General features: G+C 38.5%; 1 protein-coding gene and 1 long non-coding RNA gene across 2 annotated transcripts; one reads left to right on the top strand and one right to left on the bottom strand.

Annotated features, from left to right (window-relative positions):
• The first annotated feature begins 1131 nt into the window (after positions 1–1131).
• LOC120413074 (vacuolar protein sorting-associated protein 37A) lies at positions 1132–6661 on the top strand. The gene is made up of 3 exons (XM_039573776.2): positions 1132–1287; positions 1348–1540; positions 5866–6661. Exons 1-3 carry the CDS (start codon positions 1244–1246, stop codon positions 6538–6540), a joined length of 912 nt encoding a protein of 303 aa, XP_039429710.1. The 5' UTR covers positions 1132–1243; the 3' UTR covers positions 6541–6661.
• An 8548-nt stretch (positions 6662–15209) lies between these two features.
• On the bottom strand, positions 15210–16088 carry LOC120413073 (uncharacterized). The gene is made up of 2 exons (XR_005604904.1): positions 15993–16088; positions 15210–15932 (listed from the first exon to the last, which is right to left on the bottom strand). It is a non-coding gene; the product is annotated as an uncharacterized LOC120413073 (long non-coding RNA).
• Positions 16089–17167: the final 1079 nt, after the last annotated feature.

Genomic DNA, 17167 nt, shown 5'->3' with positions numbered 1-17167 from the left:
TTTACACAAAATAAAAAAAAGTGATCAGAAATGGGTTTTAAGCGTGTTTTCAATCGTTGTACATCAAAATTTACAAAGGGCTTGGACCCTATTGACCATTATGCGCCATTGTGCCAAATTACGATATTCCAAACGGCGTTATGCTAAATGGCATTATGCCAAATGGAAAACATAACATGTTTTCAAGGTCCTAAATATGGGTCAGTGGGGAGTAGAATTCTGGGGAATGGGATAGAATCCTTTGCCTATACGACCCCATGTTATAAAAAAAAACTGTCAAGGAAATGTTCAGATTAATTTAGGAATTTAAAATATAAAATAGTGTCGTATGAACAGTTTCTAAATTGCACCTAGCTATAAAAGTGTACATGACTTGCACGTTTTAAAAACATTCTCAAAATAAACAGTGATTTGCTGAATCAAATCTTCAAGGTTTTCCATTTTTTAATGTTTAAAAGTTTGGAAATGACAAGTTTGCTGAGACGAATAATATCGCTCTGAGTGTTATCGCGAAAATAATTCGATCCTGTTCAAAACGATAAAGCCTTTTTTTCTGACTACAAGGACCCTTGGTACGACCACAAAGGATTTAAAATGGATTTTTAAATCAATTTTGAAAAAATACCATTGTTGATCCGAAAAAAGTAGTTTCAGTCATCATATTTTTAGGATTTTTTGCTGAAAAGTTATTAGCTTCCAAAAAGGACCGTTTTTGCGCAGACGGCTCTAACAGCCAGGCTTACTGCGTAAAGTTTACCGCAGAGATGATTCTTTGAAGAGGGTTGAGTTTGAGCACAATTCTGGATCTACAGGAGAGGAAGAATCGTGTGGGGACACATTTTTTTTGTAAATATTGTTTATTTGACTTGCTTAAAACATAAACTTAATAATTTGATAACCACACATCAACGTTTGCTCCGAGTTTTAGGCAATTATTTGTTGGGAGCATCATGCTAAGAAGTTTTGGTGTTCCGGGACTCTTTGTAATGGGACATCGTATTTACTGGATACTATTTGCTGTGGTTATAGCGCCACAACTCGCTTCCTTTAAATCTATTAAATATTTTAAAAATATCAAAAACTAGTCGACGCCATGCTGTTTCTGGAGAACGTTCTCCTCTCATTTGACAGCGATTTGTTTTGTTTTGCTGCTCAGCTGATGCTGATTTTAATCGCGACTTTCGTTAGACATCGCAGCCAAATTAAATTAGTGGCCCCATAGCGCTTAAATTCTGTTCCAAAAATGCGTCGAAGACAGATCGACACGTTGAAAATATTCAATTTGAAGTAAGTTGAACCTTTGCAAATCAATAACGTCACCGAAACTAGCAATAACATTAATTTTAGCGTCCAAGAGGTCAAGGAAAACGAAGAGTATCTGGTCAACTTTGACTCCGGAGGTCGGGAAATTGCGATAAACATTATCTTAGGAGCCGGATTTCCCAACGAAAAGCCCAAGCTGATCGTCAGTCCCATCTTGAACCATCCGTGGGTGAATGCGAATACGGGCGAGGTTGAAAACGCCCCGGGGATCTTGAACGTAAGTTTTTGGCTTTTTATTTTCTTTCGGAAGTCTTAATTTGATTTACCTAGCTGATTTACTCGTATATGACTATCGTAAGATTGTTAATTTTGGTTTCTTCACAATCGATTTCCACCTCTAAACCGGACGTCAGTTTTTAGATGTTTATGGATCTGTACTAAGAAGAGATATTCTTCTTTTCTATACAGCAAAATGTATTTTACGAAAAAGTCTGGCCTTCGTGCTCCATCTTGTTTCGCAGTCAAGAAATAGATTGTACGGAAGGTACTTTGAATATTGGTTTGGTATGCTTGACATCCGGCGTCCAAATTATGTTTCTTTTTCCTCTTTATGACTTAACTTTCACATTTTCAGGCATTGAACTAAACGTCCTATCCATATAGAATAATAACCCCATTTGATAAAAATAATGTTATGAATAAAAATAGTATAGTAACCCCACATTCCGGACACTGAAACACTCAGTTTTGGTGTATTTAATGAGCCGGATGCACGCGTCGATATCGCCAAATGTTACTTCATACGCGGGACAGCCATTTTGACTTTAAAAAATGATTGCTTGAATTTTGAAGCAAATTGAATGCTCCATTTATGTCGATTATAAATTACATATGACAATTCAAACTAAGAGATTATGTTTCGATCAGTGTTGTACATAATTACGATTCGTTATTATGTCGATTGTAAGGTTACCTGCTTTCTTTTAATATAATATTCAAGATTCAGTTAGATGTTAAATTTATATTGTTTAGTGTTGAGACGCAACCACTGTAGCTTTTGGTCGAATCCTGTGATTGGGAAGTACTTTTAAAACTCTGATCAGTTTTTCAATCCGCTGTCACGGATATCTTGAGCCAATCCAGTAATCTTACATGAATTTAGGCCCGTTTTCCGGACGGATTTTTGTAGCTTTAGTTTTATCAGTTCCGGTAAGATCTGTCCATTTGGCGAGTTGCCGTAAAGCTTCATTAAAGCAAGGTTCTCCTGTATCCGTTATCAGATAATACTGATTTCCAATGGCTTCCTATCTGAGGACAGGCAATGAAAATTCACGAATAATGTGTGATTCAGTGTGTAGATGTATTGGTGTGTGTTTTATTCTTGATGATTTTTAATGTTTTTGCCTCCCACACCATACTGCGGAAAGGCTATAAAAACACCTGAAAAATTAACTTCTTGATTCGACCTCGTGGACCTTCACGTATACTTATCGACTCAGAATCAGATTCTGAACAAATGTGAGTCCGTGCACCAACAAAAAATGCACTCACTGCCTGAACCAGTAACCCTAGTTAATATTATGAAGTATTGAAAATTATCAGGGTGGCCACTCAAGAAATCGGGAAAGTCGGGAAAATGTCGGGAATTCGATAAAATCCGCCAAAAATCTGGAAAAAGTCGAGAATTTGTGATTTTTTGTCAAAAGGTCGGGAATCCCAAGCATTGCTGTTTGAAAATTATTTTCTCATTTTGTAATATTTTATACGATTTTCAAAATGATTTCACTCAATAATTGAATTATTCTACTCTAATAACTTACTTTAAATTCAAGGTTCCTTTCACAATTTCAATCTTTTTGATAATGCGAAGGATATTTAAGTCATTAATAATCCCATTAAATATTGGATGCATTTGACACAGATTTTCAAATGTGTTTTTTTAATTGAAAGATTTTTATTAATTTTAGTTTATTAAACAAGAACAATTTTGCAAACAACTAATATAGAAATAGATCCTAATTTCAACAGTTATGGCCGGCGTAAAGTTATGATTCTGTTTCATTTTGTCTCATTGATTAATTATGAGAAAAAAAATCCAACAATGGTTTATTTTTGTGGTTCAACTAGCGGAACCGACTAGCGGTTGGTCATTGCTCTGCGAACCGTACTACTGACCAGTTCAGATCTTTATCAGACGCAGAATTACTAAGATTAGTGTTTACAGTCCACTATGTAGTCCGTCCAATTTACTGACCGCGAAATATAACTGACGAATCAAGAATAAATGTTTTCTGTTTAACCCGCGAGTTCTGATTTGTTAACAAAGATCCGATTTTGCAAGGCACCGGGAATCTGACGCTAGTATGTGCGCAAACAATGTCATTTCAAATATTTTTTTCTTCTAGAAGTTTCTCTTGAACTTTTTTGTAAGCATGGTCTTGATTTTCAGTCATCGGAAAACATTTTTTTTATTTAAAAATATCGAATAAGATTAAATTGTTGTTAATGCTGGATTAAAAAATGTTTTACGAATTGGAAACATGAAAAAAATATTGACATTGCAATTCTGTAAAAAAAATATTGACATTGCAATACAAATAAATCCAAGAAATTTTGATGTTAGTTATTGCAAATATGTTTAAATAATTTTGAATACAATAATTTTGAATAGTGGAAACAAAATAAATTCTTATCACACTGAATAAATACTGACAACGAGACAAATTAACATTTATTCAAAAATTCAATATCAAAATTTACAAAATTAAAATGGGAACTTGGTAAAAACATTAAAAATATTAAACAAATTCTTAGATATTTTTCAATATTCTTTGATAGAATAGTAACAGGAATCATGATTTAAGCGTTAATTGATTTAAAATAAAATTTTAAATTAAATTATTTTTAACTTCTTGCCATTCCAGGTGAAACGAAGTATCTTATACGTTTACCAATTTAAAAAATAAACATTGAAATTAGGGGGAGAGAGGGGAAAACTGTGATTTCTCAACCATAACATCAATTCTGTGGAAGAATTTAGTTAGATGTTCTAAAACAACTATTTTTCTTCGTCACCCATGTGTAAAAACTCTTCAAAACCCCTCAAAATTGTTTAAAAATGCATATTTCTAAAAATATTTTTTATTCATTCCAAACAATCATGCGGGGCAATATGCACCACAACAATGGGACAAAATGAACTACCACGTAAAAGCAGTTTTCACTAGTCACCACTAGATGACACCGCTGTTTTTACAAAGGAGTATCACAGCGGTGCATTTTGCCCCGAATATCTTAAAATTTAATTAAAAATACATTTTTAATGTTTTTGGACTTACCTATCTATAGAATAATGAAGATTGTGGTAAAAACTATATACCTCAACACTTAGAATATCAATAAATGCTTTTTATATTGTTCAAATATCATATTGGAAGTTCAATAAAAATTAGATCAAAACACTACATTTTAAATGTTTGCAAATAACTTTGGCTGTGTTTATCCTACCATGCTCAAACTTTTCCAGCATAGTTTTAACAATGTTAAGCTTCCAATTTCTATGATTTTTTCCCCGGAAAAATCTTCCTAATATCGAAAAAAGCTGGGGGTGCGTTTTGCCCCGGGGGTGCATATTACCCCCTCTCCCCCTATAAGTATTGTTAATCATTCAGATATTTTCAAAGAAAAAAAAAACGTTAGTAGTAAAAAACAAAATAGAAACATAAACAATTAGTTATGTTTCTGCTCTGAATCAAAATTGAAGTTTTTTTTAAAAATTTTTTGTTATGATTCTGTATTTTTAGAAAATTGTCAACAGTTTGATTTTTGTTTGAAATCATTTTTATGATAAGAAATGGCAATTATTTGAGTTTCTGGAAAAGTCGGGAAAAATTCGGGAATTTGAAAAAAGGGTTTGAGTGGTCACCCTGCTGAAAAGTACTTCAAAAGTTATGCTAAAAAACAATTTTGGCTTAGGTTCGGAAGATTGTAGAAAGGATGTTTTTAGTAAGAAACTCCGTCTTGTTACATATTAATAGAAAGGTATTTGATAGACCTTTGCAATGAGCCTAAAGTTTCGAAGATCTGATAACCCTATCAAAAGTTATGAACACTTGTGTTATTCATGCACTTTTCGGAAGTAAAATCTCAGATATTTTGATGAAAATGATGCCCGGATCTAGCATGCAACTCATCGTTGGTTGAGTTGTCAAAAGACCTTTTAAATTAGCCCAAAATATTCAAGATCTGGCAACCCTATTAAAAGTTATTAGCACTTAAGTGTTAATGACATTCTTTTTTAAAGCCAGATCTCAGAAATTTTGATAAAAATGACGCCCGGACCAGTTCAATGAAAAAAGGGTTGTAAAATGTATTATATATCAGTACAGTTGTATTTCAATCATTAGTTTTTAAAAATCTAACATTTGTTGTGTTATAATTTTTTCGTTAGAAAACAATAGTCCACGTGGGAGAGGGGGTCCAGAAATTCAAAAAAAAAGTATTCACGTGTTTTATGGATGGCCCCACAGATATTGCTCCAGTTTTGAATATTAATTCACCAGATAGGCTCAAATCAGGAATAACATTTCAATCTCTTTCCAGTACACCATCCACTCCGACCTGGGCCGCATCGTGCAGGCCGTCAGCCGCGAGTTCGAGAAGCATCCGCCGGCGCTGCTCAACGAGTCCGGATCCAATTCCCACCAGAACGGTTCCCATTCCACTACCGAGCAAGACAAGCGAAATGCCGCCGCATCGCCCAGCGGAGAACCGGACGTCTTTGGGCTACAAGCGTTAACCCTGGAAGAACTGGCCCGTCTGAACAGTGACGAGGACTATTTGGAGGGTTTCATCGAAAAGTTGGGATTCGTGCAGAATCAGAGCAACGAGATGGAAAATTTGATGGGACAGATCGAGACGATCGCGACGGAAAATTTAGCTAAGCGGCAGTTGATTATGGACCGGCGGGAGAAGTTGGAGAGGATGGTGCTTGACTTTAAAGAGTTGGGCGAAAAGTACGACGGGAACAATAGGAAGTTTCAGCAAAAGTCGGAGGATTTTTCGCCGCAGCATATTAAGGAACTGCTGCAGATTGCCGTGTCTGCGGCGGATTCCAAGAGTGACGAGGAGGCGCAAAAGTTTCTGGCTGGGGACTCGGATGTGGGCACGTTTTTGAATAATTTTATTGAAACCCGGAAGAAGTACACAATGCGGAAGGCCAAAGAGGACCGGCTAGTGCAGCAACTGACCGCGCTGGAACGATCGGCCGCTTTTTGAGCGGGATTTCTTGGCGTGATAGTGATTAATAGCATTCTTTGGTTACTTATTGTTTATTATGATATCTAGGTGTATATTTATATATTTGTATGAAATCGATCGAATAAATCTTGAGCAAACATTCAACTGGTTTTATCATGTGGGAAAGAATCCTAATCAGCTGCAGCTGACACCAAAGATAACATTCTCTCAAACCCCCTTCTTTTTCAAACAAAGAACCGAACACGAAGTCGCACTCGAACTGCATCGGAATGTAAACCTTCCGAGTGCGCAGACTCTCTCTCGCGGAACTACCTCATCCCAAACCCCCAAAAATACCCGACTCCAGCTTAATGCAATTTCAAATTACTGTGTGTCACCCACTGTACTACAGGGCACATGAATGGAGCATGCAATCTGAAATGTAAAAAACGTGTTTCGTCCCCGCACCACCCACGCGCGGGAGACTTGTTGACTTCCCGCTGGGGGTCGGTGTCGTTGGCCAGACTAGCGCCACAAAATCGAGTCGAGTCAGCAGGCTGACCAATGTCAACTTGCGGAAACGCACAGAGTTGAGACTTCCAAAATCTTTGGAGCCATAATTTTATTAACGACCTTTTTGATTTTTAATAGAATCATGTGGCGCTGCGATCGCTAACAAAGTTAATCTGTCAAACTCTACTTGTTGTCGAATTTTACTTGCACATAATTTTAAACAAATTGTACTGGTTTCAACATTATGCGCAAAAAAAATCCAAATAAAAACTAATTTTAAATACCAAAACAACATGCTTCAAATTTCATCCCTGTCGGCAAATTAAATTTTCATCCTCGACGAGAAAATGCACTACATGTTGCGCGGAATCACGCGTTCGCTCTTTCTGGCATGCTCTCTCACCGAACGACTCCTTATCAAAAAGTCTCCTCTCTCTTCTCCCAGGAGCACCCCAGTCAGTAAACCACCCCACATGTGCTTTGCTCAGATGAGTGAGAAAAGTCATTACCACCCACTGGTTGCGGACCGTGAGCGGTGGTGAATTGAGTTTTATTACTATAGCAAGACAGGAATCGAACCCATCACCTTTCGCTTACAAGGCGATACCCGTAACCTCACGACCACGGTAGCTCGGCAATTGCATTACTATAGCTGCCTTGAAGACTATTTCCCGTGGTGATTTAAAATTATGTTACGTTCAAATAAATTGACTGTACTTGCACTATGACTAATTGTATATAAAAAAAATAAACAAAGTATAACAGTTGAAATAACACTTCGTCGCCGTCGTGCTTACTTGTCGCACGTGCATTTTGGACCAACTTGAGTTAATTTGTGCTTTTTTGTGCAGCTCACAGTTCCTCACCTTTTGACCATCACAGATCCCCGAAATTCGATTTCAATCCTGAGATATTCAATAAAAACAAAAAAAAAACGCAGTGTATTTTTGTCACTTTACATATGAAAGAAGTTTCAATCTTGTCGTGCTATCTTGTCACTCCCTGAAAAATGATGTAAGTGCGACAACTGGCCAAAGGGATTTCGTTCAGAACGCGTTTGACGCACGTACAACTTAGACTAGCGTAAACATTTGTGTTGTAACTCGGGACTCCCGCAACCAACTTCAACCAAACTTCGGGACAATGCAAAGAATGGTCAGCCAAACAAAACGTGTTTATATTGCGTGCTCTAGTTTCTGTTTGTTCAAGGTTAAATAAAATTAAAACGCGTTTTCTCGGAAAGTCGAAATGGCGGGAAAGGGGAAGGTGCCGTAATTTTTAAACTTTTGATTATTTCCAGTATGAGAAATTGTTGCTAGCAATGCAATTAGCTGATTCTACCGTCAAAATGACGTACCGTAAACTGGGGTGACTTTGATAGCCCGGGGTGACTTTGATAGGTTTTCCAAATGCCCGTCAAATTAATATCTAAACATTAAGAGAAGAGAATTTTAAGTATGTAAGCATTAAGGGATAGCTTATTATCGAACATATATGCAAAAATGTGACTGTTACATTGGATGTATCAAAATTAGTGGCCAAATCCAATTTCTATCAATGTCACCCCGGGCTATCAAAGTCACCCCAGTTTACGGTAAACAACACGACTTACACCTATTAAAAGTATGATTTAACTTTTGGTTATTTTTGTTGAGAGTTTAAAAAAAACCTTTATGCAATTCGGTCGTGAAACTAATTATTTTTCCTGTCATTCTTGAACGAAGAAACAGCCTACTTTTCTGTGCCAAAAATAACATAATCGAATAATAACCCTTTTCAAAACAAATGCTGAAAAGTTATGCTTTTCAACATTTGTTGACTCCATGCATGGACTCCATGCATGGACATTTTTCTATAATTCTGTTCAAAGGGTGTTTTCGGAATTGCAAAAAAACGTTGTATGGAACTCGTTGCAAAACTTGATTTTTTCATCACTCGTCGTATTTATCCAACTCGGTGAACCTCGTTGGATAAATGTACGACTCGTGCTCTTAACTACCATTTCAGGTGGGGCAAGTGTACCATATGGATTTTTAGTATGGAAAAAAATACGAATCTCTGTAACAACATATTTTATTGGGATATTTTATACGTAAAAGTACATAAAAACTGATAAACAGTTGATAAAGAAAATTGTCCACACAAAATATCGTGATATTATGAAAATTTACTATTTATCATCTAAGTAATTATTTTTTTCGAAAAAACGATCAAATTTGTAGTAAAATATATTCGGAACGGTTTCCAGATTGGCCAATGTTCAAAAATCATAGCAAATCGATAATTTGAACTTATTGATTCGTTTTTACCTTCATTTGAAAGCTTTTCTTGCGATCTTTCGAATGTTGTATCGAACATCTGCAAATTTTAACTTTAATATGAAGTTTTTGAAGAATTACTTTGACCCTTGAAATCCACAAATTCGGAACACTTTTTTCTTACGAATGTAAACAAACTTTGGATCTCTCCAGAAGTACATATTTATTACCAAATAATGACTTCACACACTGAAACCAATGAAACTCAAGCTTAGTGATGTTTTATACATGGTTTGATAACTTTTTTTTTGTGAAAATATCAGTTAAATTCAGGTGTTCCACAATTGTGGGAGGCACAATAACATCCCACTAATATGAAACAGGCCATTTGGAGGCAGTGTTTTGCTGCTCTGGGCAAAATAGTCTTTTTTTTCTTAACTTATTTTTATTAGATCCTTTTAGGTGCTGTGACCAGGTTGGGACCGAGGATCAGTAAAACAATATATAATAACAAAAAAAACTCCTTAAATTCCATACTTGGAGATCATGTAACTGACGAGGGTTACTTGGTCCAAGCGGGTCTTGCAGGTCTTGAACCTGCCGATGTACTCGGAGAAAATCCCCCACAACTCAGCCGAACTGTAGAGTACCTCCCCGGCTTCCTTCTCCATGGCTCCACCGTCTCGGGGGCCACCTTGGCTGCATCCTGCGGGACGAGGGCGATCCTTGGATTTTCCGTCCGGAACTGCGCCCGGCAGCGGAGGGAACTCCGCCGGCGTAAACGCCGGAACTGCTGAACTCTGCTTCTCCGCCTTCCTTGCCGGCGGTTTCGGTTTCGACGCCTGCTGGCGCCTCCGGATGAAGTTCGCACGCTTAGGGCAGCTGCGGTCCGTGGCTTCGTGGGCTCCAGAGCAGTTGGCACACCGCTTCGGCTCGGCTTCTTGGACTTTGCACTCGTCCGTCTTGTGGGGATCCCCAAAGTTGTTGCACCTGCCTTTCAGGTGACAGTTTCTGGTTCCATGACCCAGCTGCAAGCAGTTCCTGCACTGGGTCACGTTCGGCCGCTTGTTCCGGTAGGCCTCCCACCGGATGATAGTGCTTACCACAACTTTCATTGCAGAGAGCTTCTTCAGATTGGTGTATCCCTTGAGGAAGACCACAATGTACGGAGTTTCGTCCACGGTGTACTTTTCCTTCCGCTTGATGACATGCACCTCCAGCGCGTCCAACTGAGATCCCTCTTCAGAACAGGGATGCCAGATACACAGATTTGTCTGTGTTTCACAGACTTTTGAGCTTGTGCCAGACATTTTTTGAGGTACACAGACATTTAAAAAACTTCATTGAATTAATATTTTGTAATCTTTTTCGTCGAAACTTATTTCGTTAGACTTCAAATGCTTAAAAACGCGATTTCTGATGGATTTCAATGACTGTGAATTGATACATTTGAATTTTAGACAAATGCACATACATACACAGACTTTTTTACAGACATTTCTAAAAACCAAGTGGCATCCCTGCTTCAGAAGGTACTTGACCTCGTCCGGTTTCAGTTCATCAGGAAAACCACGAAGAACCACCCGAAGATTTCGTTCGCTCCACCGATCGTGGGTGTAGAATTCCACTTTCTTCTTCTTGAGTAGCTCTTGCAACTTGTCAAAATCTTTGACAGAGAAGCAGGTCACCTTGGTTCCAAATCGGGTTAGTTTGTAAATCGGTTTGAAACCTAATTTACAACTTTCCACTATCGCCACGAGCTTGTAAAAATCCGTGGTGTTCTTCACCACCAAAGGTGGTTGCTTTTGTTTACCTGCCGACTGGCCGGGTGGTGGAACCGCCGGGGCGTCCCCTCCTCCTGCTGGGCTGGCATTGTTGTTGTTTTTGTCGCCCGAAAGCGCGCTGAATTTGTTGCTATTGAGCAGGGTCTTCTCAACTTTTTCTCCTTCGATGCCGATTTCAGTGACCTCGCTGGACTTCTTCCGCTTCCGATTCCCGCGGACGGGACGAAAATCTTCCTCCTCGGAGGATTCCTCCACCTCCATCTGTCAAAAACTTCCAAGCACGCGAGATGACAACACGAGCAAAACACGTCTTAACTTGTCGCTGGCTGGCGACTGAGTCCGGCAAAATAGTCTTGGAATGAAGTTTTTTGTTCAAAGAGTACTAGTTTTACTAGTGAAATAGCAAGATAATGTCCAAATGAAGGTTCTAAAAATAGTAAGGTCGACAGAAAAGCCACTTTTGGCATGCTATTGACAAATTATCATAAAGGTTTGGCGAATTTGTGGGTGTTCCGAATATGTGGGATGACTGTATTATGTATATTTAATCTAAAAATGAAAGAAACGTTGTTTCATGCATTGTTCATGGGTTGTTCGTCTTGCCCCGCTAGTTGAGTAGAACATACGGGAAATCAAAAAAATTAAAATTATTTTTGTTTTTTACATTAAAAACAGGATTTTTTTTAAACTTGTTCTATCAAATTCTTAGTCAAAACCTGGAATAAGATGATTATAACAAAATCCGACAGATTTTTTGCCTTCCTCATCTTACTGAGGAAAGGCTATAAAATCACTCGAAAAAAGAACTTCTTAATTTGACCTCCTAGACCAACCTTCACGTATACGTATCGACTCAGAATCATGTTCTGAGCAAATGTCTGTGTGGATGTGTGTAGGTGGGTGGACAAAAAATTGTCACTCGATTTTCTCGGGACTGGGTGAACGGATTTTGACCGTATTAGTCTCATTCGATCCGTCTTGGGGTCCCATAAGTCTCTATTTAAAATCAGCAAGTTTAGTTAAGTACTTCAAAAGTTATGCTAAAAAAACGATCTTGACTACATTTCAGAAGATTGTAAAAAGGGTGGTTTTTGTTAGAAACCCCGTCTTGTTATACATTTTTAGAAAGGTATTCAAAAGACCTTTCCAACGAGCCCAAAACATTGTAGATCTGACAACCCTATCAAAAGTTATAGGCACTTAAGTGTTATTTACCCACTTTTATTAGGCCGGATCTCATATATTATGATGAAAACGTTGTCCGGATCTATCAAGCGACTAATCGTTAGATGGGTAATCAAAAGACCTTTCCAACGAGCCCAAAACATTGAAGATCCGACAACCCTATCAAAAGTTATAGGCACTTAAGTGTTACTTATCCACTTTTTCGAGGCCGGATCTCATATATTATGATGAAAACGTTGTCCGCATCTAGCATGCGACCCATAGTTAGATGGGTAATCAAAAGACCTTTCCAACGAGCCCAAAACATTGAAGATCTGACAACCCTATCAAAAGTTATAGGCACTTAAGTGTTACTTATCCACTTTTTTGAGGCCGGATCTCATATATTATGATGAAAACGTTGTCCGGATCTAGCATGCGACCCATCGTTAGATGGGTAATCAAAAGACCTTTCCAACGAGCCCAAAACATTGAAGATCTGACAACCCTATCAAAAGTTATAGGCACTTAAGTGTTGCTTATCCACTTTGTTGAGGCCAGATCTCATATATTATGATGAAAACGTTGTCCAGTTCTAGCATGCGACCCATCGTTAGATGGGTAATCAAAAGACCTTTCCAATAGTCCTAAAACATTGAAGATTTGATAACCCTATCAAAAGTTATAGGCACTTGAGTGTTGCTTATCCATGTTATTTGCAATTAAGTTTTCATAATACTGTTTGTTAAAGCATGTTCTCGAATATATAATCGACCTGGATTTCTATCGTTTTCCCCAAATTGACCTCATGCACGGGCTGATTCTCTCAGATGTTTTCTGGCAAACCACATTTTCTTTGAACAAAAAGGAAACTCAGAATTACTAGGTTGCATTTTTAGAAAGAATTTTATTTCTTAATGTTGATCTCTTCCGGGAGTTTCATCAATTAATCTTTCTTGAAAACCGTTAGTTTGAGAACTGGAATAATCTGAGTCATCCTCTCGTAGCCGCAGCACCACCCAGTTCCGTCCAAACCCAGTTGCTGCTGAGCTAGTTCTTTAGGTTCTGATTGCACTTCGCCACCAGCAAGAGGTTGTCCACTAGAGCAGATTGTCGTCGACTTGGTTCCGAACGCCGTCCAGTAGCTCACTATCGAACTGGTCCTGTTCCAGGTTGTGGGCATTTTTCCATCGGTGCAAGAACCTCTAGTAATGATTCTCCTTCTCTGGCTTGTGGTCAACATTTTTGTAGCCTCAATCCCCGCGCCTCTCACTTACGTCGGTTGCAATCCGGGCCAACAGCGACGACGACGGTGGTGATCTACTGCCAAGAACCCGTGCCAACCCGGAACAAGTTCCTGAGAACATGGACCGGTAACGGTCGATGGCTTAAACAGCAGCCGCCAGTGGGCACCGGAGCCGCACAGCTTCGTGAGTGACATCGCTCCTGCAAAAAGTGTAGCACAAAACCTGAAAGAGGAAGAAAATAGGAAAATTGAGTGATCCCTTTTTCCAACCAAATAACTCTAAAACTCACCCAAAAACTGCGGGCAATCAGATCCAGCTGGTCACGCTCTCGGTAACCAGAAGCAATGAGCTAGGGGAATTATGCCTATTTTCAGCCTATTAAGCGGCGACTCTTGATTTCTTTAAGAATTTCTCAGCTATTCTCAACTAAATCATCAAGTTTCTATGTTTATTGGAAAGAGCAACTCTTCCTGAACATTTTAATATAAAATAATATGAACTTCAGTTATTTAATCTATTTTTAAAATCATTTTTAATTCACTTCATCAAATTTGTATATTCAGCCTAATCAACCTATTATAATCACTCCCAGACCCCTATTCTAATCAACGCCTTTTAAGCAAGGGAATGATGGAAAGAGAGGAATCACAAATGCGTATAAATAATTTCAAGATTGTTCAGGTGTAAACCGAAAACGCGATCAAAAATTTAAAGTGGAAGAATAAGGCTTTTAACTGCTTATTTATTTGTCGGTTTACAGGCCGCCGCACGGTTTAATCATTTTCTGACGTACACTCAATTTTGCAGGCCAAAACCAATCATTGAATTGAAAAAATAAAATTCTTTTTCAAATTTTCTTTTCTTGATTTGTGTGCACCTACGTCGAAGACCAAGATTGTTTACTTTTTGCTCTTTGGTCTGACAGTCTTGGTCTGACAGATTTGGTCTGACAGCTTTATCATGGATTTTGGTCTGGTCTAGGCGAGGGATAGGACACAGCACCTTCCTGCTTTTAAGCACCACTACAAAGAAAATCTGCATGAAAGCCATAGAGTTATCTACGTGCGCATGTATTGCGTGTACGTACACGAAAAAGATTGAGGTTAAATTTTGTACCCACCAGCAAAACAAATGGGGTGCTAGTGTGCGTGAGCTCGGGCTTAGATAACTCTATAATCTCGAATTGCAAAGGGCCTGTGAAAACTTAGACAGTTTTAAAATTTGTTTTCAAAATGACCGTTATATTTGAAATAATAAACGCTATATTTTTTTCAAAATCAGGCAGCGTAATTTTAATAGAACTGCAATCAGGGGGAAATAGGGACAAAACTGACTAGATTTTATTGCAATTTAATGCATATTATAAAAAGAGCATGAAAATATATCGAAATACTATAACAGCGAATATTCAGAAAATCAATTCAAATGGTCCATATCGAAGGATTCCGATCTTTTTGAACAGCTGAAGTCGGACACAGCCGCAGCACTTAAAACAATGAAAATCGTTCCAACCACTTGTTTGAAAATAACACCTTAATACCCATGTTCAAGAAAAGATTGAATATCCTGTACAAAATTTTATTATTTTATAAGTGCTTGGGAGTTAACTGCCATAATAATGTCATGTAATTTTTTGACAATTTTGAGTTGTTGGAATTTTTATGTTTAGTCCAACGTATACTTAAAGAAAAAGACATACAATCTAGTACTTTACTCGCAAACCCATTAAAAACAACATCAAGTCTGTTCAATCGTTTTAATTCTACGCAAAATTGTCCCACCAAGTATTTTTTTTTCGCGAAATCATCGGCTTTACGAAGTTGATCTTGATTCTGCTGGTGGTGTAGTTTCTGGGGCCGCTTCCGGGCGGGTTGGTCTCGAGAAACATCGCGTTCTCCTCCGGTGCAGCGAATGCACGCATGCTGCTGGTTCTGCTGGTGGCGTAGGTACTGGGGCCGCCTCCGGGCGGGTTTTTCACGAGGAACGTCTTGTTTCACTCCGGTGCCACGAATGCACTCACGTTGCTGATTCTGCTGGTGGAGTATGCTGTTCCGGGGCCGCCTCCGGGCGGGTTAGTCTCGAGGAACGTCAGGTTCAACCCCGGTGCAGCGAATGCACGCATGTTGTTGGTTCCGCTGGTGGCGTAGATTCTGGGGCCGCCTCCGGGCGGGTTGTTCTTGAGAAACGTCTTGTTCCCCTCCGGTGCAACGAATGCACTCTCGTTGCTGATTCTGCTGGTGGAGTATGCTGTTCCGAAGCCGCCTCCAAGCGGATTGTTCTCGAGGAACGTCGCGTTCTCCTCCAAAGCGCCGATGTCGTCATGTGGGCCGGCAGTCACTGGTTGTTTTTGTTATTCCGGAGGTCAAGTGGTAGAGTTGCTTAGAATAAATAACGCCGACGAGGATTGTTGTCCTGGTTGCTTTCACAGCTCGGAATGGACAAATCCGGAAGGATTTCTTCGGGTTCTGAAACAAAAGATTTAAAAAATTTATTATTTGCTGCAAAATTACCTTTTTTTAACTCACCAGAAATAAAAAAAACAACACGCCACGAAAATTTTCACAATGTTGACACTGCTGAACTATCAACCAATTTTACAAAGGGTCTAATCAGTTTTCAAGTTGAAAATGACGCATGAGTTGCCAGTTTCGTGGCAAACTTGGATTGCATGGGAGGAAAAGATTTAGGAGTCATAGAAAAACAAGAAAAAAAATGTGTTCTCGTTTGGCAACACTGCAAATATGTTAGTGTTTGTGCCAGCTTGAAAGAATGCCGAAGTTTGATGAAAATACAATTGCAGCTGGTGTTTTTGAATATTTTTTAAAGTGAATTTTCTTACTAAAAACTAACATTTTCATGAAAAAAGATATTTCAGTGTAAATGTGGAAATGATTCTTTAGACGTTAGCGTCGAAAAAAGTTGTGAAGTGCGTTAAAATAAGTGAGAAATAATGAAAACAAAATGATGTGTTCCAAAAGACTGTGCTTAAGCGATCAAAAGTTATTTTCAAACCTGCCTAATCGATGCTTTCCAGACAAAGGAAAAATCGATCAAAATCATGTTTTTCGCAAATTTTCGTTAAAATAGCTTACTTTTGGCTCTGAAACATTTACCAGACTGCGTGCTTACTCGTCTTTGATCGTTTGGTTGGTATATTACAGTGAAAACACAATTTTTGAAGCTTTAATCGAGCAACAAACTCTCCATATGGCGAAGATAGGTGTTTGATTAGAATACATATATTTCCCCTATTTCCCCTATTATGCACCACGTCCAGAAATTCATAAAAATTTAAATGAGAAAAAATCACTTTATTTGATCGAGACATGACCAACATGACGAACTGCTGTGGAGTGCGAAGATTGTTTTGACAGTTTTCTGTTGGAGAAAACGAGAAAACAAACAACACTCGTCGAGGGGAGCGTGGATGGAAAATAGGTTGGCAGGATGTGTAACCGGGTGATGTCGGAGTCGTAGAATAGAGTTATCTACGTGCGCATGTATTGCGTGTACGTACACGAGAAAGATTGAGGTTAAATTTTGTACCAGCAAGCAAAACAAATGGTGTCCTAGTGTGCGTGAGATCGGCCTTAGATAACTCTATTATAAATACAGACAAAACAATGTAAATGGGTCAATGTCGGGAAATGTGAATTTCAGAAATTGGGTACTAAAGCTCTATGTCAATTTTTATACACAA

This window comes from Culex pipiens, chromosome 3 (genome assembly GCF_016801865.2).
Source record: "Culex pipiens pallens isolate TS chromosome 3, TS_CPP_V2, whole genome shotgun sequence".
NCBI classification, from domain to species: Eukaryota; Metazoa; Arthropoda; class Insecta; order Diptera; family Culicidae; genus Culex; species Culex pipiens.
This window is presented reverse-complemented; position numbering and strand designations above follow the sequence as displayed.